Here is a 24317-nt window from a genome sequence, read left to right as displayed (position 1 = left end):
TACATACCTCCTTTTTTCTCTAGCAGTAGTTGGACTTCCTCACAGCGTGGAATCTGAATTCTAAAAGGGAGATTTCTTCCTTTTTTTTTTTTTCTGAGACAAAGTTTTGCTCTTGTTGCCCAGGCTGGAGTGCACTGGTGCAATCTCAGCTCACTGTGACCTCTGCCTCCCTGGTTCAGGTGATTCTCCTGCCTCAGCCTCCAGAGTAGCTGGGATTACAGGCATGTACCACCATGCTCGGCTAACAAAAGGGAGATTTCTAAGAAGACTAGAGCTTTTCAAACCTCTGCTTACATCACGTTAGCTAACATCCCATTTGCCAAAGCATGTCATATAAGCAAGCCCAGCCTCAGTGTGAGAAGGAACAATACAAGGGTAGGAACTCTAAGGGGCATTGTTCATTGGGGGCAAACAGTGTTATCAGTCTATCACACTCATAGGAAAATGTTGACGGTTATATAAATGCAAGTTCTGTTTTTCTGAATAAGGCAGAATCAGGTTACATAGAAAACCAGCTGATGTTTCAGAGTTGTGTAAAATAGCACCAGTCTTGGGAATGTTCTTAATGCTTTGTGGAGCTATATAAGCTCACAGATTAGACAAATCAAGCCAGATGATCGACCTATCCATATTTATTAAGCAACAACTGAGTCATTGTCACTGTGCAAAGTAGTGTAGAAGATGCATTTTTGCATGCAGGGTACCTACAATGGACCGGAAAATATCAATAGTAAAAATAATGTTGGAAATCGTGTGAGACAGAATATAACAAAGTCCTAAATTATATCATATAGAATGTAAAGTAGTAAAGAATTTCAGACTTCTAGTCATGGCCTATTCTGATGAGGCCTTCAACACATGGAGACATGATCTAAGAGATGTGATAAGGCATTAATACTCCAAATCTGAGCATGTACACTTGACTACAGCAACCATCTGGCTCTTGTGTTCCTCCTCTCAGGGTTGGAAGACAATGACCTCGTGAACACAGACATCAAGGGAAATCAGCTGCTTAAAGAAAGGTGATTAGACTTTCTCAAACCCGATCCTTGTTCTTGGAGAAGACAGGGCTCTTGTAACTCAATTTGTCAGTATTTGCCGTGTCCTCCCTGTCTTTTGTAACCAGCAATGTGGCCATGGGCAAAAATCAACCGCACAGGGAGAGGATAAGAGCTAAAGGGTTGTGCAGCGTGGGAAGAGATGTAATGGCATTTGGAGCAGCAAATCCTCCCAGATGTGAGGTACTGAAGACCAGGGAAGAAAGAATACCGCCTCTATTCTAGGCTCTAGCGCTTCTTTCAAACCATAAATATTTAAGTACCTATTTGTGTGCCAGACATTCTGCTAGACCATAGAGCTACAAAATAAATGAAACATGGTGACTGCCCCGAGGGAGCTCATGGTCTAGTAAGTAGTCAGATAAAAGCACTACCAGAGCAGCCTGAATAGTATGTTATGTGAGCACAATAGCAGGAGTGGCCAACTCTGAGAAAGAGGCAAGAGTCTGAGGCAGGGGCAGGGAGATCCTACTGTATTAGTGAGGGTTCTCTAGAGAAACAGAAATGTGTATGTGTATATATATATACTCTTCTGTATAAAAATAAATATATCTAAATGCATATATATGGATTTATTATAGGAATTGGCTCATGCATTGTGGAGGTCAGAAAGTCCCTCAATATGCCACCTGCAAGCTGGAGAACCAGGGAATCTAGTGTGTGATTCAGTTCAGGTCCGAAGTTCTGAGAACCAGGGGAGCCAACCTTGTAACTCTCTTCAAGACCAAAAGCCTGAGAATGGGGTGAGGGAGAGGAGCCACTGGTGTAAATCCTAGAGTCTGAAGGCTGCAGAACCAGGAGCTCTGATGTCTGAAGGTAGAAGAGGATGGATGTCCCAGTTCAAGAAGAGACAGCATGGCTACCTTTCTTCTGCATTTTTGTCCTGTCCAGGCCCTCCGTGGACTGGATGGTGCTTACCCACATGGGTGAGGGCAGATCTTCTTTACTCAGTCTACTGTTTTAAATGCTAATCTCTTCCAGAAACGTCCTCACAGACACACCCAGAAATAAGGCTTTACTTTGTGGGTTGGGGAATAGTTTGATAAAGCTGGAAAACAGGGTACAATGCAGGCAAGTGAAGGATATAGGGCAGAAGAAGGCTAAGGCCAACATATGAACCCTTCTACTACAATGCTTAGACTTTAAGTGGAAGAAACATTGAATGGTGTTAAGCACAGTTGAGATATGATCAAATTTACATTATGGAAGAGCACCGTTCCATAGAATTTTCAGCAATGATAAAATGTTCTATAAACTTTTCTATTGAACATGATAACCAATAACCACGAGGCTGCTGAGCACTTGAGATGTGGCTGGTGTGACAGAAACAGAGTTTTTAATTTTTAACTTTAAATTTAGATATCAGATGTGGCTCTTGGCTGCCATATTGGACAGGTTGACTCTAGAAAAATCCCTCTAGCAGCCACATGAAAATGGATTGGATGAGGACAAGACAGGGAGAAGTTAAAAGACTTGGTAACAATGCAGGTGAGAAGTAATATCAAATTAAAGTTGAAGCCAGGAGAATGGAGTTGAGGAGACGGACCTGAGAACTACTCAGGAAATGAAAGGGACAGAATTTGATATATCATTTGACATGAGGAGGCAGCCCCGATCGTGAGAAGAAGATAGGTATCCAGGAGTAGGGACAAAGAAGGACACTGAGGAGGATGAGGAGGCCAAATCTAGAGGCTGTGAAAGCCAAGCAGTTGAGCTTGGATTGACATGGTAGGCTGGAGGAAGAGGTGGCAGCACACACATCTTAATCTGGCGTATAACGCTGCTCTTCCTTAAATGTGCAAGACAGATTGTAAGGAAGAGAAAATGGAGGCAGAAAAAGTAATAGGGAAGCTATGAAAATAATTCTGATATGGTTGAGTGTGGTCTGGACTAAGGTAATGGTAGCAGGAGGGTAAATACTTGGGTGAATTCAGGCTAATTGTAAAAATGGCATTTGGGCATAAAGGATTATGGAAAGAGAACAGTCAATGAGAAATTCATGTTTCTAATCTGACAAGTGAAAGGAAAAGGAAAAGTGAATTAATGATGATTAAGAACCTGTGGGCCAGGAGTGATGGCTCATGTCTGTAATACCAGCACTTTGGGAGGCTGAGGAGGGCAGATCATGAGGTCAGGAGTTCGAGACCAGCCTGGCCAACATGGTGAAACCCTGTCTCTACTAAAAATACAAAAATAATTAGCTGGACATGGTGGTGGGCACCTGTAGTCCCAGCTACTTGGGAAGCTGAAGCAAGAGAATCATTTGAACTTGGGAGGTGGAGGTTGCAGTGAGCCAAGATCACACCTTTGGACTCCAGCCTGGGCAACAAGAGCAAAACTCTGTAAAAAACAAAACAAAATAAAACAAAACAAAAAAACCCCCTGAGAATTAGGTGCTGTGCTTGATACTTTCATAAAAATGTAATCTTTGGGATACTAGACAAATTGATTGTGTCATTGATGAAAATGGATTGGCCCAGAAGGGAGCATAGTTAGGAAGTTTCACCGAATATATTTTCTGTATTTTATTTATTAATTTTTTCATTGAAAGATACTCAGAGAGATGTTTTCTGTATTTTAAATTAAATCAAATTATTTAAGAGACAGGGTTTCATTATGTTGCCCAGGCTGGTCTCGAACTCCTAGGCTCAAGTGATCCCTTCAGTCTACTCCCCGCTTCCCAGAGTGCTAGGATTGCAGGCATGAGCCAGCATATCCAGCCCTTGTGTCTCTCTCTCTCTCTCTCTCTCCCCCCCCCCTCTCTATTTGAGACATACTTTTTGCTCTTGTCGCCCAGGGTGGAGTGTAATAGTGTGATCTCAGCTCACTGCAACCTCTGCCTCCCAGGTTCAAGCAATTCTCCTGCCTCAGTCTCCAGAGTAGCTGGTATTAAAGGTGCATGGTACCATGCCCAGCTAATTTTTATATTTTTGGTAGAGATGGGGTTTCACCATGTTGGCCATGCCGGTCTTGAACTCCTTACCTCAGGTAATCCACCTGCCTCAGCCTCCCAGAGTGCTGAGATTACAGGCATGAGCCACTGTGGCTAGCTGGTCCTGATCACTTTTCATTGGCTCAAAACTTAGTCATATGGCTCTACTTAGATGCAGATAGTACTGGGCAATGTAGTCTCAGAGCAGGCAGCCACCTCTCAGGAACTCTGCACTGCACCAATCCTTGGTAGTTATATCATCGACTCTGTCTCATTCCATTTACTTCACTTCTTCAGGGTCACACATGTAGTGTATTCACATTTTCCAGTTGTTTTACATGCTGAGAGCAACCACGCCCTGGCTATGTAAACAGCCACTCTCAAAATCCTCTGAAATTTACTTGTAGAAAAAACACATTGAATGAGATCAAGAAATAAATAACAAGCCCCATAGACATAATTAGGTAGTCAATAATTCTAGAGTAAAAAAGTATAGAAACGGGGAAGTTGGATCTACATTGCCATCTTAAGAAGTGCATATTGAAGGAGGTACCTCCTTTTGTTCTTTGAACTGTTCAGCGTTACAAGGGCTCTTACAGAGCATAAAGTGATGAGAGATTTCTGTAGTATGGTCTACAAAATTATCTATTAGCCCTATATTCTAGGGCTCAAGTGAAATTAATTCAATCTGAATTCTGACAGATATTTATCAACCTGTTACTTTGTATAAGGCACTTCCATGGAAATTTTAAAGGAGAAAAAGAAAAAAAAGAGTCTTTGGGCCAGCCCCTGTCCTCAAAGAGCTTTTATTGTTAAACAGACTCTTGTTGAGCCTGTTTGTCAAATACTTACCAAATTTTGGACATAGAAACAACGTGCAGTGTAGGCCAGTGTGTGGTGGCTAATACCTGCAATTCCTGTGCTTTGGGAGGCCAAGGAAGGACTGCTTGAGGCCAGGAGTTCAAGACCAGCCCTGGCAACATAGCAGGACTCTGTTTCTCAAAAAAAATATATATTAAAATATTAGATGGGCATGGTGGTGCATACCTTTAGTCCCAGCTACTTGGGAGGCTCCCTTTAGCCCAGGAGTTTGAGGCTGCAGTGAGCCATGATCGCACTCCTACACTCTAGCCTAGGCCACAGAGCAAGATTGTCTGAAAAAAAAGAAAGAGAGAGTGAGAGAAAGAAAGAAGGAAAGAAAGAAAGAAAAAAGAAGGGAAGAAAGGAAAGAAAGAAAGAAAGATGGACAAACAGAAAGAAGAAGAAGAGAGAAGAAGGAGGAGGAGGAGAAGGAGGAGGGGGAAGAGGAGGAGAAGGAGAGGAGGAAGGAAAGAAGGAAGAAGGGAAGGAAAGAAGGAAGGAGGGAAGGAAGGCAAGCAGGCAATACAGTGTGGCGGAGCACTAGGTGTTGACATATTTTTACCCCGCTGGTAGTGCTACCTCTTACGGATTCAAATTCTTCAACTTAGGGCAACTAAAGAGGGGAAAATGTGAAAATGATGCAAAAAGGTATTTTAGATGCTGATTTCTAATTTTCACTCAAAAATCTCTGCCAGATTTTGAGTCAAAATTCATGTCAAGAGAGTGAAGTCTCCATTTTTTAAATCTCCACTAAGACCTAAGCAAGATGATTTAATTATTTACTACCTTACTTTTGCTCATTTGCAAAATGAGAACAATAGCTTTCAACCACTCACATTGCAGAGTAGCACTGGGCTGATCGAAAAAAATGTCATTGTAAAGACAAGGTACTATTACATAGGTGTACGCTTTCCTTTATCCTAGAACTACTGCTCGTAGTAACAGACACCTGGGGTGGGAAAAAAAAACCCTCCTTAATAACAAATGTATAAAATTACCTGGTCTGCCCAGCTGTATATTTCACATAAAGGCCAAACAGGACTGTGTGAAACAAGAGCTGGAGAGGAAATTCATGCAATTGGAATGTGAATTTTTTTTAGTTTTTAATTTAACAAATATAAAAATAGAAATGGTGTCTTGCTATGTTGGCCAGGTTGGCCTTGAACCCCTGGCCTCAAGCAGTCCTCTCATTTTGGCCTTCCACAGTGCTAGGATTATAGGCATGAGCCATCTTACCCAGCCTGGAATGTGAATTCTTCATAGGGTATTTGGCAGAGCTAACTACCAGGGAGTGTCCTAACAGGAGGTACCATTGGAAATGTTCTGATCAGAGCTAGAATCTGCTTGCAGTGAGCAAAACACTTGATATAATCAGGCTGAGAATTCTACTCTGGTTTGGTTAACAGTGGGGTTTCCGAGCTCAGAAGATAAACCAGACACAGGCCATGGCCAAGCAAGTATCACTATTTTACAAGAAGTCCTTTCCTTAGATCAGGGGACCTGGAACAGAGAGGGCCACACTTTAAAAAGAGGTAGAGATGTGCTGTAATCCGAGGCAGGTGCACGGCTGGGTTCCGGCTGCCATCTCATGGTGACGAGGACTGAGCAAGTCCTTAACCTTGACTGTCTTGTCTGGAAACAAAAGTGAGTGATCTTAGATTTGTGTTTCCTGATGCCCAGGGGTCCAGCGGTAATTCTTAGTTTTCAAAATGATTAATGGAAACCTTGCCTTTATTTAGTCTGACAACATAGGCTAACACAAACACACTATCTTCACTCTGAACTAGAATGATTTCAGCTTTGTGTGGTCATGCTGTTTCATGTTAACCAAAAGCCTACATTTGCAGTTATGTAGATATTTAATAACATAGAAAAATGCTTGTTAAGAAATACAGTTGGTGAAACTTTTTTTTTTTTTTGAGATGGAGTCTCGCTCTGTTGCATAGGCTGGAGTGCAGTGGCATGATCTCAGCTCACTGCAATTTCCATCTTCCGGGATTAAGCAATTCTCCTGCCATAGCCTCCTGAGTAGCTGGGACTACAGGCACATGCCACCATGCCTGGCTAATTTTTTGTATTTTTAGTAGAGACGGGTTTCACCACGTTGCCTAGGCTGGTCTCGAACTCCTAACCTCAGGTAACCTGCCCTCCCAGCCTCCCAAAGTGCTTGGATTATGGTTGTGAGCCACCATAGAAGAGTAATAAAATATTTTTTTTTTCTTGGATGGTAGAATTGCAGGGTTCCAAAAGACGCTTTCCATCTTAGGGTTTGCAATGATGCTAGCAAATTGGGCAGCGGAACTTTACTCATTGGCTTGTTTCCTCTGGTTTTCACCGTGCCTCACTGGGTGTGTGTCATTACTTTTTATCAATCTTCTTTCATTTCAGTAGAAATGCCTTTTGTCTTTTGGTTTTGTTTGTATTCTTTTTGTTGCTGTTGGTGATCCACACACTGCTACTGGCTTAGAATGATGTTATTGTTTTCTCTGTTAAACAATGATGACGTAGGTCAATTTCTGCAACCTGATTGATTATTAAGTGAAACCAAGCCAGTAGCAAGTTGTAGTTTAACCATGCAATTATGGTAATAATGAGCAGGACCCAGGGTTTCTGATCTCAGTTCATATTCCTAGGAGAACTTGAGGAGAGAAAGGAAGAGCTGCCATATTGGGGATCGAGTAGAAAAGGGGGAGAAAAATCTATGTTTTGACTGAAGGAAGAATAGCCATGAGTACAATGTTAGGTCAATCACTGTATTAAAGGGACATTATGGAGTTTGTAAGACACACTGAGTTTATCACCCATGCATGTCTAGGTTCTTGGCTCTAAGGACATTCTCTTCAACAATGTCATACATGTCAAGTTCCATTTCCATCTTAAGATTTGAAGGATATGGCTATGCATGAATCACTTCTGAAGTATTGGAGGGTCAGCCAAACCCCAAATTCACTTGTGTTAGTTTGGGTTTATTTGCATCCAACAATACATTTATGTTCTCCCCACCCTTCTAGGGCAAAGTAAACCTCTTGTGCTTGGGACGCGGGTGGGCCTCACCCTGGTGTTCCTTTAGTCCTCTCAGAGTCCTCCTAGGAGCATAACTGGGGGTCAGATGTCTTGGGTGCAGCTGGTTATTCCTATTTTTCTTAAAATATGGACAAGTCATTTAATTCCTTTAAGCATTCTCTTTCTACATTAAAACATGACAGCCCCACCAGGTGCAGTGGCTCATGCCTGTAATCCCAGCACTTTAGGAGGCCAAGGCAGGTGGATCGCTTGAGTCCAAGAGTTGGAGATCAGCCTGGGTAGCGTGGTGAAACCCTGTCTCTACCAAAAATATAAAAAATTATCTGGGTGTGGTGGCGTGCACCTACAGTACCAGCAACTTGGGAGGCTGAGGATAGAGGATCGCTTGAGTCTGGGGAGGTGGAGGTTGCAGGGAGCTGAGATTGCACCATTGCACTCCAGCCTGGGCAATGGAGTGAGACCCTATCTCGATAACAACAATAAAAACAAAAACATAACAGCCTTAAAAACATGTGTGGCTTATATTTGCTGTTTTAATGTCTCAAAACACTTGCTTATAATATTCCTTTGTTTAAACTCTGGACCGTCTTCCTCCCCACATCCACCAAAGTGTCCTCATTCTTATTACTCATCTTTATTTCTCTGGTATCCAGGCCTGTGGTGTGTAGATGTCTCCTGGTTTGTTTTAGATACCTAATCTTTAGAGAGATTACTAGCAAATATTAACTTAGATATGTAGCTTTTATTTTATCATCTTTATAGCTGTTCTCAGTGGGCAAATATACTTATTGTACTTTGACATCACAAAGTTATTTTTAAACTGCAATGACAACACGAAGTCAATGATATCACTTATCCTCTGACTGGTGAATGTAATAAAGGACATTAAAGAGAAATATTGTCATTGCACAGTACAATAAATTTGTATCCCATGCTGTTAAATGTTGCCATTTATAGCAAAATATAAAGCCCTGTAAGGACAAAGCCTTGATTTGAATCCAGGGATGGTCGTAGCTACCCGAGGTTTCTGATAGCAACAGAACATCTCAGCAAAAGGACTTGGCAGTGTCGAAGAGTTACTGGCCAGGGAAGAAAACAGCTTTTTAAATTTAGGCTTTGCTTTCACTTTTATATACTAATAAAATAGTTTTGGAATCTCAGCCACTTGCTAAATGCTTTCCTTCAAATAATCTTGTCTAGGATGACTTAAAAAATATATAGAATCTTTCTTACTTTTTATCAGTCTTCTTTCATCAATTTAGGTGGGACCATATCACTTGGGGCAGGACTATTAGAGTCAGTATTTAATGAGCTGGGTTCTCATTCAGTTGATTTAATAGAATATTTTGAAAGATTTTATTAAGACAAAGCAATATAGGTTCATTATTGGAGAAATTAAAAAATATAGGCAAGCAAAAAGAAGAAAATAAAAATATCCCCTCTCTCCATCCTATCCATCCACTTGAACATCCTATTGTAAAGCTTTCCAAAATTCTGGCCAGGAGCAGTGGCTGATGCCTGTAATCCCAGCACTTTGGGAGGCCAAGGCAGGTGGATTGCTTGAGCTCAAGAGTTCAAGACTGGCCTGGGCAGCATGGCAAAATCCCATCTCTACAAATAATAATAATAATAAAGAAAATTATCCAGGCTTGGTGGCTCATGCCTGTAGTCCCAGCTACTTGGGAGGCTGAGATGGGAGGATCACTTGAGCACCAGAGGCTGACATTGCCATGAGCCATGATTGTGCCACTGCACTCCAGCCTGGGCAACAGAGTGATACCCTGTTTCAAAAAAAAAAAAATTCTTTGTCTGCTTTTACACATACACATACACAAACACGCACATTCATATATATTTCTTTCTTTCTTTCTTTCTTTTTTTGAGAGAGTTTCACTCTTGTCACCCAGGGTAGAGTGCAGTGGATTATAGGCATGTGCCACCATGCCCAACGAATTTTTATATTTTTACTAGAGATGGAGTTTTGCCATGTTCACCAGGCTGGTCTCAAACTCCTGACCTCTGGTAATCCATCTGTCTTGGCCTCCCAAAGTACTGGGATTACAGGTGTGAGCCACTGCACCTGGCCACATTTCTTATAGAGTTTAGTAGATATTTCGGTTCTGCAAAAATTCTTAATAACCACTTTAAGATATAACTTACATACCATAAATTCATAAGGTGCACCATTCATGGTTTTTAGTATAATCACACAATTGATGATGTGATAGTGATGTTGCACAACCATCCCACTATCTAATTCCAGAACATTTTTATCACTCCAAAAAGAAACCCCATACCCAACAGCAGTTGCTTCCCATACAATATGTGTTCTCTTGTGTCTGACTTCTTTCACCTAGTATAACGTTTTCAGAGTTCATCCATGTTGTAAGTATGGAGCAGAACTTCATTTCTTTTTACATGTGACAGATATTCCATTGTATGAATACACCACATTTTGTCTATTCATTCATCCGTTGGTGAACATTGGGTGGTATTCATTTTTTGATTATTATGAATAATGCTGTTATGAACATTTATGTACAAGTTTTGTGTGGATATATGTTTTCAATTCTCTTGAGTATGTACTTAGGATTGGAATTGCCAGATTACATGGTCATGTTATACTTAACTTTTTGAGGAATTGCTAAAGTGTTTTCCAAAGTGTCTGCACCATTTTACATTCCCATCAGTAATCTGTGAGGGTTCCGATTTCTCCACATCCTCATAAATACCTGTTATCATCTATCTTTCTGATTATAAGTATCCTGGTGAGTGTGAAGTAGTATCTCATTGTGGTTTTGGCTTGCATTTTCCTGATGGCTAATGATGTTGAGCATATTTCCATGGTCATGCTTATCGACCGTTTTTATATTTTCCCACTACTTTTTAAAAATGGTTGAGTTGTAAGAGTTTATTCTGGATGTAAGTTTCTAATGCCTGGCTAACTTTGCATTTTTAGTAGAGTTAGGGTTTCACCACGTTGGCCAGGCTGGTCTTGAACTCCTGACCTCAGGAGATCCACCCACCTTGGCCTCCCAAAGTGCTGAGATTACAGGTGTGAGCCACCACACCCGGCTCAATTAATTTTTTTCTTTTGCTGCTTGCACTTTCGAATAGCTAAGACAGCATTGCTAATCCAAAGGCATGAAGATTTACTCCCATGGTTTTCCCTAAGAGTTTTATGGTTTTAGCTTCATAGCTTTTAATGTAAAATTTAGATATATCCATTTTGAGTTAATTTTTGTATATAGTATGAGGTGGAGGGGTCCTACTCGATTCTTTTGGGATATCCAGTTGTCCAGCAGAATTTATTAAAAATATTATTCTTTTCCCATTAAATAGTCTTGGCACCCTGTTGAAAATCCAATGATCATAAATGTAGGGGTTTATTTCTGAGCTATCAATTCTATTCCGTTTATCTATGTTTAGCCTTATGCTGGTACCACATTTTCTTGATTACTGTAGTTTTGTATTAAGTTTTAAAACCAGGAAGCATGAGTAACTTCATTCTTTTTCAGAATTGTTTTGGCTTTTCTAGGTCCCTGGCATTTCCATGTGAATTTTAGGATCAGCTTGTCAATTTCCGGGGGGGGTGGGGTGGGAAAGGTTGGGATTTTGATCCCTATCAAAATCCACTGTGGTGAATTGTAGGCTGCTTTAGGAAATATTGCCATCTTCCCAATATTGTCTCCCAATCCATGAACATGGGATGCTTTTCCACTTATTTGGGTCTTTTAACTTTTTTTTCAAAGAAGTTTTGCAATTTTTATTGTACAAATATTGCATTCCTCTAATTGCTTTGAGGGCATATGTGGGTTCTGTTTTGGTAGCATGTTCTGCATATAAGACAAAGCCTCAGTCCTGAGGAGGGGTCTCCTCTGTTCTGAGGTCAGCATGGCAGGTGGCCTACATCACTCTATCTCTCTTAGCAGCTTATCTGTAAAATTTAGCAGATTAGGCATCTAAAGGATTTCCTCCAAGGTTCCTTTCGAGGTTGGCAAATTACAACTTGCATTATTGGCTGTGTTTTAAGTATGTACGTTCCACCACTCCCAATTCCTTGGCTCAGCATGTGGCTGCAGTGCCACAGGGATCCTAGGTGCACAATGCTGAGCCGTTGAGGGATGAACACTTGGCTGGGAAATCGAAATGTCTTTGATGTGAGCTCTTTAGGCAGTGGCAGTTTCCTCTGCTCTCATCCAAATTCGTTTGCAAGCTTCCTTTCCTCTCAGGTCAGAGGCGGCTTTTCTGGCTTTGGCCTGAGCAGTGAGAACCTGGAGAGGAGGAGAACGATCTAATTAATTTCTGTCCTGGCACCGGAAGGGTTCGAAGATCCCAGGCTCCCGCTCCGGCCGCCTGGGTGGGAGCCGGGGAACGCCTCTCCCATTCTCCGCCCGCGAAGTTTGCAGCGCCCCTCGCGCCGGAGAGACGACGTCTGCTGGCCGGCGGCTGAGCGCTGTCGGTTCCTGATCCGGCGGGTGCCCGCTCCAGCCGCTGCAGGTTTGCGAGCTGAGCGGCCGCTCCCACGCCGCGGGCTCCCAGCGCGTGGAGCAAGGGGCGCGGCCCCGGCGCCGCCCACACCCGGGGCTGCGCTAGTCCTCGTGCTGCAGGTCCGGGAAACGCGGGCGGAGAGCGGCGGTGCCCCCGAGCCCCTCTGCTGGCGGCGCGGGCCGGAGGACCCTGCGCGGCGGGATGGCGGCGGCCTCACGGGCTCGGGGTCGGGCACCGGGGCCAGTGCTGCCGCTGACGCCGCTGCTGCTGCCGCTGCTGCTGGCGCTGCGGGCGCTGCCAGCCTGGGGCGCGACCGCTCGGGATCCCCGGGCCGCGGCCGGGCTCAGCCTGCACCCGCCTTCCTTCAACCTGGCCGAGGCGGCGAGGATTTGGGCCACCGCCACCTGCGGGGAACGGGGACTGGCCGACGGGAGGCCCCGGCCCGAGCTCTACTGCAAGTTGGTCGGGGGCCCCACGGCCCCAGGCAGCGGCCACACTATCCAGGTGAGGACCTCGGAGAAAGCAGGGGTGGGCGCGTCTTCTCCTTCCCGCGCCGGCGGGACACCCCGCGAAGGGATCCGGCCCTTTCCCCACGCGTGCTCGTGGCTCCGGGCGACCAGGAAGGGCAGCCCCATCCCCGCGCGCGAGGGCCCGCGGTCCGGGAGCGATCTGTGGGAGCCCCGCCCTGGCACTGCCCGCCCGAGGCGAGGAGGGGGAAGCAAGCGACGTGACCAGAGGAGGCTGTGGTCAGGTTCGGGCAGGTGAAGAGGAAAGTGCGAGGCTGCCCTCTAGAGATGCAGGAGACCCTCAGCCCTTCGTCCCTGCAGGCTTGAGTCCCCCAGGGTTCAGCGGCGCCTCCTGCCCCACCTCCCCAACCTTATTCGGAGTAGTTGGTAGGAGTTACCTTCTGTGGTGTACTTTAAGGATAATTTTTAGGTCATAACAGCAGTATCACTCTGATGTTACTGAAAAGATTCACGTCACTGCCCTGCCTGAAATGCCACCATCCAGTCATTGGGGGCAAAGGCCACCTTAGGCGGACAGAGAAAATGCTCTGAGAGGTCCTAGCCTCACCGCGAACACCTGGGGCAAACGACATTGCGGTGCAGCTTAAGTAGAATCTTGCAGTGCCTGGCCCTTACTCATAGGTCTCACGCTGTTGCCAGGCTGGAGTGCAGTGGTGCAATCGTGGCTCACGTCGGCCTTGAACTCCTGGGCTTAAGGGATGCTCCAGCCTCCCCTTGGGCGTAGCTGGGACTACAGACGAGCGCCACCGTGCCTGGCAATTTTTTTTTTTTTTTTTTTTTTCCCCAAGCTGGTCTCAAACTCTTAGCTTCAAGCTGTCTTGAAGCAGAATTTGAATCCAGTCCTGACTCCAAATCCTTGACCCTAAACCCAAATTGCCTCCTTCTTCTGCAAAGTATTGTTGAGGAATAGGAAGTGTAGCAGGACCAGAGCGTGATTTTGGAGCTTGGGTTCCAAAAGGGCAGAGTTATCATTGGGTGATTAGATTAGTGTTTTAGAAACTCTTTTGATCATGCACTTCCATAAATGACAAGTTGTTGAAAACGTAGTGCCATATGTGCTTATTTACTTATAAACTATATGCATGTATTAACATATTGATATCTGTTGTGCATTTATTTTTATTTTTTTGAGTCTCAGTCTGTCTCCAGGCTAGAATGCAGTGTTGCCATCTCAGCTCACTGCAACCTCGGACTCCCTGGTTCAAGTGATTCTCCTGCCTCAGCTTCCCAAGTAGCTGGGATTACGGGCATGCACCACCCTACCCAGCTAATTTGTGTATTTTTTAGTAGAGATGGGGTTTCACCATGTTGGCCAGGATGGTCTCCATCTTCTGACTTTGTGATCGGCCTGCCTTGGCCTCCCAAAGTGCCAGGGTTACAGGTGTGAGCCACCATGCCCAGCCTGTTGTGCATATTTTAAAACATGCAAAAAGAGAAATCTAAAAGATAAAATAACAATGATGAAAATACTTTTGACTATATTTATGTATTATGCATATTATAAAACATGCAAGAAATGAAACTAAAAATATAAAATAACAATGATGAAAATACTTTTAATTTTCTTTAACAGTCCCCAAATAAGTTTATGTTTATAACACACAAATTTGAACATGTAATTGTGTGTATAATTAATTTTGAGAAATTTAGTTTAGAATTTTTAACAATTCAGTTTTTTATTTTATTTTATTTTTGAGACAGGGTCTCACTCTGTCACCCAGGCTGGAGTGCAGTGGTGCTATCTTGGCTCACTGCAACCTCCACCTGCTGGGCTCAGGTAATCCTCCCACCTCTGTCTCCCAAGTAGCTGGGACTACAGGCACACACCATTCTGACTAAGTTTTGTGTCTTTTGTAACGACTGGGTTTTTCCATGTTGGTCAGGCTGGTCTTGAACTCCTGGGCTCAAGCCATCTACCTGCCTTGGCCTCCCAAAATGCTGGGATTACAGGCATGAGCCACTGTACCTGGCCCAATTTTATGTTATACTTGATTTTAGTGGTTGTTTTAGCTGAAAAGATGCCTCAAAAAATATGTCGATTCAAATGGAAAAGTTGTATTAACCAGTCACATAATTTAGAAAGTTCAGTGCAAAGTGGAAATGTAGAACCCTTGTTAAAAAATTATTTAAAATGTCAAGATGGTGACAGCACAGCATTAAAGTAAGTGAGGGGCCCTTCGAAGTGTGGGTCCCATGTGACTGCACACGTCTTATGGTGTCTAAGCTCACTAAATCATGGTACTATAGCTCTGCCCCATCCTTCAGTTAGTCTAAAATTTTTTAGAAGTAGAAACTTGGCCAGTAATTGTTCCCTTCCAAGTTGTATTCAGCACTTTCTAATAGAAAGGTATTATGTTTTGATGTTTTAAACAATAGATTCAAGACTGGTTGCACATCTCCTCTTGGAAAATATTAAAACATGTTAGAAAATTTTGTTTCCATGTTTTTCAAATGTGTAAAATAAGCATTCTCTGAGTTACAGATTTTCATCTTTACAGCAACAGAAGACGGAAACATTTCCAAACATCCATTTTTCAAAATGCTCCTTCAAACATACATTTTCTTTTCTTTTCTCTTTTCTTTCCCCTCCCTCCTTCCCTCCCTGCCTCCCTTCCTTCCTTTTTCTTTTTTATTTTTCTTTCTTTTTCTTTTGAGATGAGTTTCGTTCTTGTTGCCCAGGCTGTAGTGGCGAAATGGGTGATCTTGGCTCACTGCAACCTCCGCCTTCTGGGTTCAAGGGATTCTCCTGTCTCAGCCTCCTGAGTAGCTGGTATTACAGGCAAGCGCCACCACACCTGGCTAACTTTTGTATTTTCAGTAGAGACGTGGTTTCATCATATTGGTCAGGCTGGTCTCGAATTCCTGACCTCAGGTAATCTGCCTGTGTCAGCCTCTCAAAGTGCTAGGCTTACAGGCATGAGCCACTGCACCCGACCTCAAACATACATTTTCTTACCACAGTATTTAGGCTTTCATATTGTGTAAAATAATAGCCTCTGCTTTGATGGGACAGTATCATGCCCTTATTATTCTGCTGCTCGTGCTGCGGGTCTGCTTGCCTAGAATGTGACTACTTGGGACCCTGAGGCCTCGGCTGGGCTCAGCCCTTGTTATTCTGTAAATATCCATCAGGTGGTATAGCACTGGCAGCCATTTGTCATCCCAGCAAAAGTCAGCAAATTTAGATTCTTTTGTAAACAAAACAAAATAAAACATGTAACTCATCTTTAAGTTAAAATATCTTTGAAGTATTTTACCACGAGATAACCTGTGAGCCCTGTGTGGTCAATAGAATTTCATAGTCAATTTCCCCATTTCAATACAGGGTTGTGTTTCCTGCTACTTGGGGGAAGAGAATTCACATGTTTACATTGCACATGTAAGCTGCAGTATATTGCAGTGCGTTAGTAGCCTGGTGGCAGCATCCTCCTCCTTTGGTCAGACATTCAGGATTATTGGAGACCTGTGACCGGCTGACGTGCAAACTAGGTGAAGGCCCCTAAGTCAGTCTGTGTATTAAATATTAGCAAAATGGAATTTCTTCATTTTTAAGTAAAATAAGCTTAAGGAGAAGGTTTAATATTTCCTTCTTAAACTCCACAGCATTGCCTGGCACACCTAACTTTGGAGATAACTGTTTTAATTCAGGGTAGAGTTGACACAAGGAGAAGGAAGGTATCAAAAAGATCCTCAGTGGTCTCTCCTCCCCAACATTTGCCCAGGGAGGGCCGACCCTCATTCACCTCAACTGATATATATATGTGTGAATATATATATATATTTGAGACAGAGTATCACTCTGTTGTCCAGGCTGGAGTGCAGTGGCACCGTGTCAGCTCACTGCAACCTCTGTCTCCTGGGTTCGAGCAATTTTCCTGCCTCAGCCTCCCAAGTAGCTGGGATTACAGGCACCCACCATCACACCTGGCTAATTTTTGTATTTTTAGTAGAGACGGGGTTTCACCATGCTGGTTAGGCTGGTTTCAAACTCCTGATCTCAGGTGATCTGCCCGCCTCCGTCTCCCAAATCTCTCTGCTGGGATTACAGGCATGAGCCACTACACCTGGCCTCAAGTGGTATTTTTATTGAGTGTTGATAGGTTGACTCTACTGTTGTGGAGGCCTGGAAAAATCATGTTTCCTGGTGTGATTGAGTTTCCAATGCAGGTCATTAAACACAGGCTCACAGTCCTAGATAGAGTAGGAAGTGGCTTTCTTTTTTTTTTTTTTTTTTTTTTGGAACGGAGTTTCGCTCTTGTTACCCAGGCTGGAGTGCAATGGCGCGATCTCGGCTCACCGCAACCTCCGCCTCCTGGGTTCAGGCAATTCTCCTGCCTCAGCCTCCTGAGTAGCTGGGACTACAGGCATGCACCACCATGCCCAGCTAATTTTTTGTATTTTTAGTAGAGACGGGGTTTCACCATGTTGACCGGGATGGTCTCGATCTCTTGACCTCGTGATCCACCCACCTCGGCCTCCCAAGGTGCTGGGATTACAGGCGTGAGCCACCACGCCCGGCGGAAGTGGCTTTCTGAGGTCACTTAGCAGACTGTGTCTCTAGGCTAGGGTGTAGCCTGCAGAAAGAGAATGCTATCTGCTGTTATGCCTTATTTTCCCCAGAATATAAAAGCCTGTGGAATAGTGCTCCCTGCTGTCACAGTTGAGAGCTTGGGGAGGTATACTAATTCCTGATGTAAGAGAAGCATGTCTGGGAGAAGAGTTTCCAGAAGCTGGAATATGAGACACTCACTCTAGCCCAATATAGCCGGCAGCTTGCACAGATTTGCCTTTCAGAAAAGTGAGAGGTGGTGGAAGATGGGTGGGAGAAGGGAAGAGAGACGATGATTAATCAATTAATTGTATTTGAGTAATGATTGTCCTGAATCTGCTCATGTAGAGCTCAAGATGGGAAATAAAGAAGAGTTAATTAAAATAGTTCTATTTCTTGGAGTTTTCAAAAAATAAATCTCTAGGGACAACCAGGATTTAGAATTTCAGGCCAAAAGGATTTTGCCAAATAAAAAAAAAAAAAAGTAAAAAAAATGAATAAAGGTCGTGTCTTAGAATAAGACTTGTTTTTATGGTAGTGATTCTTTGTTGCGGCTGTTGTTTTTGAAATCTATAATAGCAATGCTGATACTGGAAAGGCCCCTTGTGGCAACAGGCAGGAGGATGTTTTAAAAGTCTGAATTTCGTATGTTGTGTGAAAGATGTCCTTTGTAGTTGCTCTGGACTTAAGATTCCTTTTAAAAGACTTTATAGGCTGCACAGTGGTTCATACCTGTAATCCCAGCACTTTGGAAGGCCAAGGCAGGTGGATCACCTGAGGTCGAGAGTTTGAGACCAGCCTGACCAACATGGTGAAACCCAGTCTCAATTAAAAATCAAAATAAGCTAAGTGTGATGGCATGTGCCTGTAATCCCAGCTACTCAGGAGGCTGAGGCAGGAGAATCGCTTGAACCCGGGAGGCGGAAGTTTCGGTGAGCCGAGATTGCGCCATTGCACTCCAGCCTGGGCAACAAGAGTGCAACTCCATCTCGAAAAAACAAACAAACAAACAAAACCCAAGACTTTATATACTTGTTACTGCTCAGATGTTAAGTTTTTGGTGTCTGAGAGTCCTGTAATTCAGGGATCTTGCACAAGGTCTGAAAATAATGTAGGTGCTCAGAAAATGTTGGATGAGGGGATAGTGGAGTGAAGATAACAGTTAAAGACTGTAAATAATTTAATGTAAAATATGAATGTGAAAAATATGCAAATGAATTTTATTCTGTTGAAAATATATATATATTCTGTTGAAAATAAAATATATCAGTTTGTGCTTTAATTTTAAATGTTCACTTACCTATGGAATCTAAAGTTGTTATTAAAGTTATATAATTCCTAAATGACATCTGACAGAGGTGATAAAAAAATGGAAATAGAAGACCGTGCTGAAAATATAACCTTGTATTTGGTTTAGCTTGGCATAAACACTATCCCCACAAGAGATAAAATGGGCACATTTACCAAATGTATGATCTTGATTTTGTACATGGACAGTTCAATGCCTCTTTTATAGATTCCTTCATTGCACTTTGATTTACGTATAGGCTCTGTTTCTTTTGGGGTGGGGAGGGGACAGAGTCTCGCTCTGTCACCCAGGGTGGAGTGCAGTGGTGTGATCTCAGCTGACTGCAACCTCCGCCTCCCGGGTTCAACGGATTCTCCTGCCTCAGCCTCCCAAGTAGCTGGGACTACAGGTGTGTGCCAGCACACCTGGCTAATTTTTGTATTTTTAGTAGAAACAGAGTTTCACCATATTGACGAAGCTGCTCTCAAACTCCAGACCTTGTGATTTGGAGAGGCCACCTTGGCCTCTCAGAGTGCTGGGATTACAGGCATGAGCCACCATGCCCAGCCACTAAGGCTCTGTTTATAGAACAATTGTGAAAAAGAATCACTTGTTCTTCAACAAATGAACTTTTCCTTTGTGAAACTGATGTAAAAATCTTGGGTGAGAGCTAGAAAGTCTAAAACATCTACTATGTTCATTGATATATTTGTAACAATTATTAATGATAAGTTATTACTTCAGACAAATGACTATAGTCAGCAACTTAAGGGTGAATGATTCTTTTTAAAAAATGATTTAGTTGAAACAAAATTTAGTTGAAACAAAAACATAGTTGTTCCACATTTGTAGATATTAGCCAAAGTTTAGCAATGAAAGCTTATGTACAAAACATTTGAGAAGACAAACAGGTGCTTTCCTTTGGAGAACCAAGTTCACTTACCAGCTAAGAAACAGGGGTCCATATGCCAGGCTCAAAGCAATTTAAATTTGTTCCTCAACAAATCACGGATTACTGGAGCTCATGGACTTTCAGGGCTGCTGGTGAACAGTTGGAACTGTAATTGCTCAATCTTTGAATTTAAATATTTTACTACATGCTCTAAGCTACTATTGTCATTGAAAGTCTGGATTGTTTAATCTGAGAGAAATCAATATGTGGACATAGGGAAAGGAAAGGACAAAAGGTTATCATTAATTAAAGACTCTTATTTGTAAGAAGATTTTATCTGAACCATTGCAGAAAGATAGCTGTGTGTTGTACATCTTTTTTTTTTTTTTCCAGCTACTCAGGAGGCTGAGGCAGGAGAATTGCTTGAACCTGGTTGTACATCTTTAGTATACATATGAATGTTAAAACTACTTAGCAGACTCTTTCTCTACGCACAAAATTATTTTGAAGCACATGAATCAATTTTTAGCAGCTTTATTGAAGGCATAACTTAAATACCATGAAATACATCCAGTGAAGTATAAATTCAATAATTTTTAGTAAATTTATAGATACGAAGAGCTACTAAAATCCAGCTTTAGATTAACCCCAAAAGTTATCTTGTACCTGTTGCAGTCACCCCTGAACCTGCTGCAACCCCCAGGCAAGCACTGGCCTGCTGTTTTCTCTATAGATGTGTCTTTTCTAGAAATTTCATATAAACAGAATCATACAATATGTGGTCTTTTTTTGTATCTGGCTTCTTTCACTTAGCACAATGTTTTTAAGGCTTATTCATATTGTTGCATGATTCAGTAGTTCATTTCTTTTCATTACTGTGTAGTATTCCATTGTATGGACATAATCATTCTCTTTATCTGTTCACTAGTTGATGGGAATATGCATTGTTTTTAGTTTTTGGCTATTATAAATAATGCTGTTATGAATATCCACACAAAAGTCTTTGTGTGGACAAAAATTTTCACTTTCTTGAGTAGATTCTTACAAGTGGAATTGTTGAACTGTATAGTAAGTTTACATTGTAAAGAAACTGCCCGTTATTAAAGTGGGGTATTGAAGTCCTGTCTGCTTGTGTATATATATTTATATTTATATTTACATATTTATATTTGGAGCTTTGTTGTTTGCTGCAGATATGCTTACAGTTGTTATGTTTTCATAATAGGTTGACCCTTTTATCAATATGTGTTGTCTGTCTTTGTCTCTTGTAAAAGGTTTTGACCTGAAGTCCATTTGGTCTGATATTAATATAATCACCCCAGCTCTCTTGGTTACTACATCCATGAAATATCTATTTTCATTATTTTACTATTTGTGTCTTTGAATCTAAAATGAGTCTCTCATAGATAGCATATATTTGGATCTTTTTAAAAAAACGAATTCTGTCAATCTCTGCTTTTTAACTTGTGATTTTAAAAAGTTGATTACTGGAACCAAGCATGGTAGCTTATGCCTGTAATCCCAGCTACTCAGGAGGCTGAGGCAGGAGGATCACTTGAGGCCAGAAGTTGAGACCAGCGTGGGCAACATAGCAAGAGCCCATCTCTTAAAAAATGAAAAAAAAAAAAAAATTAGCCAGGCATAGTGGTGTGTGCCTGTACTCCCAGCTAACTCAGCAGTCTGAGGCAGAATTGTTTGAGCCCATGAATTCGAGGCTGCTGTGAGCTATGTGTAATTGCACCTCTACACTCCAGCCTGGTGACAGAGTGAGACTTCATCTCTTAAAAAAAAAAAAAAGATTACTGATGATAAAAGACTTATTTTTGTCATTCTGATGCTTGTTTTCTATATGCCTTATATATATTTTTGGCTACTCTCAATTCTTCTATTGTTGTCTTCTGGTTTAATTGATTTTTACCATTTTGATTCTCTCCTCATTTCCTTTTCTATATATATTTAAGGTTTTATTTTTAGTGCTTATTCTGAGGATTACAATTAGTATCCTAAATATATAACAATCCAGTTTGAATTGATAATTAGCTTAACTTCAATAGCATCCCAGATTCTGCTTCTATATAGCTCTGTCCTTTGTTATTGTTACAAATTACATCTTTATACATTATTGTTCATTATAATAAATTTATAATTATTGTTATTCCATGTGCAGTTGTCTTGTAAATAATATACAAAAAAGAAGTTAAAAACCAAAAATACAATAATACTGGTTTTTATATTTACATATGTAGTCACCTGTACTGATGTTCTTTCTTAGTATGGCTTTTAATTACTGTCTTGTATCCTTTCATTTCAGCCTGAGTGACTCCTTTTAGTATTTCTTGTAGAGTAGGTCTACTAGCAGGATTCCCTCAGCTCTTGAGAGCGAAACTGTGTCTCAAAAAAAAAAAAAAAAAAAGAAATACATTATATACTGAACAAATTTGGCATGCTAAATAATCCATTGGCATACAGACTTCTATAGCTCATATTATAGAAATATTAGCTTTCGTACTGTTTTAATAGCTAGATATTATTTGTTTATGTAAGGATACTTTCTTATCAGCTAAAATAAAATTTTGGGGGAAGATTTTAATGTTTAAGGTTTAGTGGCAGTAATACATTTTTCCAGATATACATTTATTTCTGGTTGTAATCTAGGCATTTATGAAACCTGTGTTAACTCCCAGTATTCTGAAACTATTTTCCTAGTTAGGCAAAGATTTACTAAGTGGCACCTGAGTGGTCTAAGTCAGTGGAGCTGCCTCTGGTTATGCTGTATACATGGATTCCTGGCCAAGGGGGTAAGTGGGGCCTAAGACCCAGCCTGGGCTGCACAGAGGGAGGGAGTCTTTTTCTGCTTTGCAATAAAGAACTGTTTGAATGAGCTAGCAAACAGGGCACTGGTTAGACCCCTCATGTCAACAGGGTGGAAACTGCCCTGAGGAAAGCCAGTTCATCGAGTCCCATGTGTCCCACCAGTTTCTCAGTGTCACAAACATATTGTATTCCTTCTGTGGTTTTCCCATCCTAGAAGCTCAAAAAATACATGTGGAGTTAATAAATGAATATTAACTGGAGAGAAATACGGGTTTAAGGTGATTATTTATGCACATCTTAATAGTGAGAGGTGGGAAATAGAAGTGATTTCTCCATTACTTTCAAGTTGCGTCATACACTGTGCATACTGTGTATGGGAGTAATACCAAATACAGGGGGCAGAACGGTGAGAAGGAGGAATGGCTGAGAAACAAGGGGCCTTGCTCCCCTTGTAAATGCAGGGTATTGATTTAACATACACAGACAGCACTTACTGATGCTTGACACAGGTCTAAAGCATATTACACATTGACTTCTTGATTGTCACAGCAATTTATGAACATATGAAAGAGGGACAATTAGCATGCTCCTTCTACAAATGAGGAAACCGAAGCACACAGAAGTGAAGTGATGTGTCTAAGATCACACAGCTAGTATGTGGTAGAGCCAGAATTCAAATCCAGGTACTCTGGCTGCAGAATTCACGCTCTTACCTGCTGTATTATGCTGTCACAGACGTGCCAACTACTTCTTCCTCTGAGTTCCAGCTAAACTTTGGATTCCCTTGCTAATTCCACTCATCACCTTGGAGCCATCCATTTTCATGTCTGTCTCCTTATTAGGATCATGAGCTTCCTGAGGGTGGGGCCCTGTCTTCCTGCTCATGTTTGGACAAAGCATTGAGATTCCCTATAGAGAAGAATTGCTGTGCAAAGTATGCTGCACTCTTTCCTTGTGGAAGCTTGTCTTAGATGTGCCATCACTGCTTTTTGAAGAAATAGTCAAAAGGCAACACCACCACAGAATGTACTTCTCAGAGCAACACTTTGATGAAATTGCTGTTTGATTTTAAGACTACCTGAATTTCAACAATCTGCCTTCTGGAAGACAGGTGTGGCCCTCCTGTGTCTGATGCAATGGCTGAGCCCAATGCTTAGGAATGGACTCCCAGAAGCTGGAAGAGGCAAGAAAGGATCCTTCCTATACAAATTTCAGAGGGAGGGCAGACTTGCTGATGCCTTGATTTTGGACTTGTAGCCTCCAGCATGGTGAGAGAGAAATTTCAGTTGTTCTAAGCCACCCAGTTTGTGCTACTTTGTATGGCAGACTTAGAAACTAATGCAGTAACTTTAGCTTTAACTTGGTTAATCAGCAGTTGTATTGACCATTCGATATATGAGTGTTATCCCTGTATGGGAGAGCTGCAGAGAGGGGACACTGCATGATCCTCTGTGTGTAGCTCTAGGGCCTCTGTTTGTGAGACTTTGCAACCTGATAACTTAAAATGTGGCCCCTAAAAAGAATGAGAAGAGCTGCAGGCTGAACAAATATTTAGGGATTATGCACATTAAAAGTCATCCTTAAGGCCAGGTATGGTGGCTCACGCCTGTAATCCCAGCACTTTGGGAAGCTGAGGCTGGTGGATCACTTGAGGTCAGGAGTTCAAACTCAGCCTGGCCAAATACAAAAAAATTAGCTGGGCATGGTGGCGTGCGCCTGTAATCCCATCTACTTGGGAGGCTGAGACAGGAGAATTGCTTGAACCTGGAGGTGGGGGATGCATTTAGCCAAGATTGCACCACTGCACTCTAGCCTGGGTGATAGAGTGAGAGTCCATCTCAAAAAAAAAAAATAAACACTGTGAATTTCCATCAATAAGGA

At 42.1% G+C, this 24317-nt stretch overlaps 1 protein-coding gene across 3 annotated transcripts in view; it reads left to right on the top strand.

The window, feature by feature from the left end:
- Nucleotides 1-12337: 12337 nt before the first annotated feature.
- LAMA3 (laminin subunit alpha 3) overlaps nucleotides 12338-24317 on the top strand; it is a 265798-nt gene continuing 253818 nt past the window's right edge. For 2 of the 3 annotated variants that reach the window (XM_017498569.2, XM_037727996.1), the window contains exon 1: nucleotides 12488-12870. In XM_017498569.2, coding sequence (XP_017354058.2) covers nucleotides 12568-12870 — 303 coding nt within the window. In that variant the 5' untranslated portion in view covers nucleotides 12488-12567. Of the gene's footprint in view, nucleotides 12871-24317 lie in introns of all 3 variants that reach the window. The other variant, XM_037727997.1, reaches the window with a different exon arrangement.

Source organism: Cebus imitator, unplaced genomic scaffold (genome assembly GCF_001604975.1).
Source record: "Cebus imitator isolate Cc_AM_T3 unplaced genomic scaffold, Cebus_imitator-1.0 Scaffold12, whole genome shotgun sequence".
NCBI classification, from domain to species: domain Eukaryota; kingdom Metazoa; phylum Chordata; class Mammalia; order Primates; family Cebidae; genus Cebus; species Cebus imitator.
This window is presented reverse-complemented; position numbering and strand designations above follow the sequence as displayed.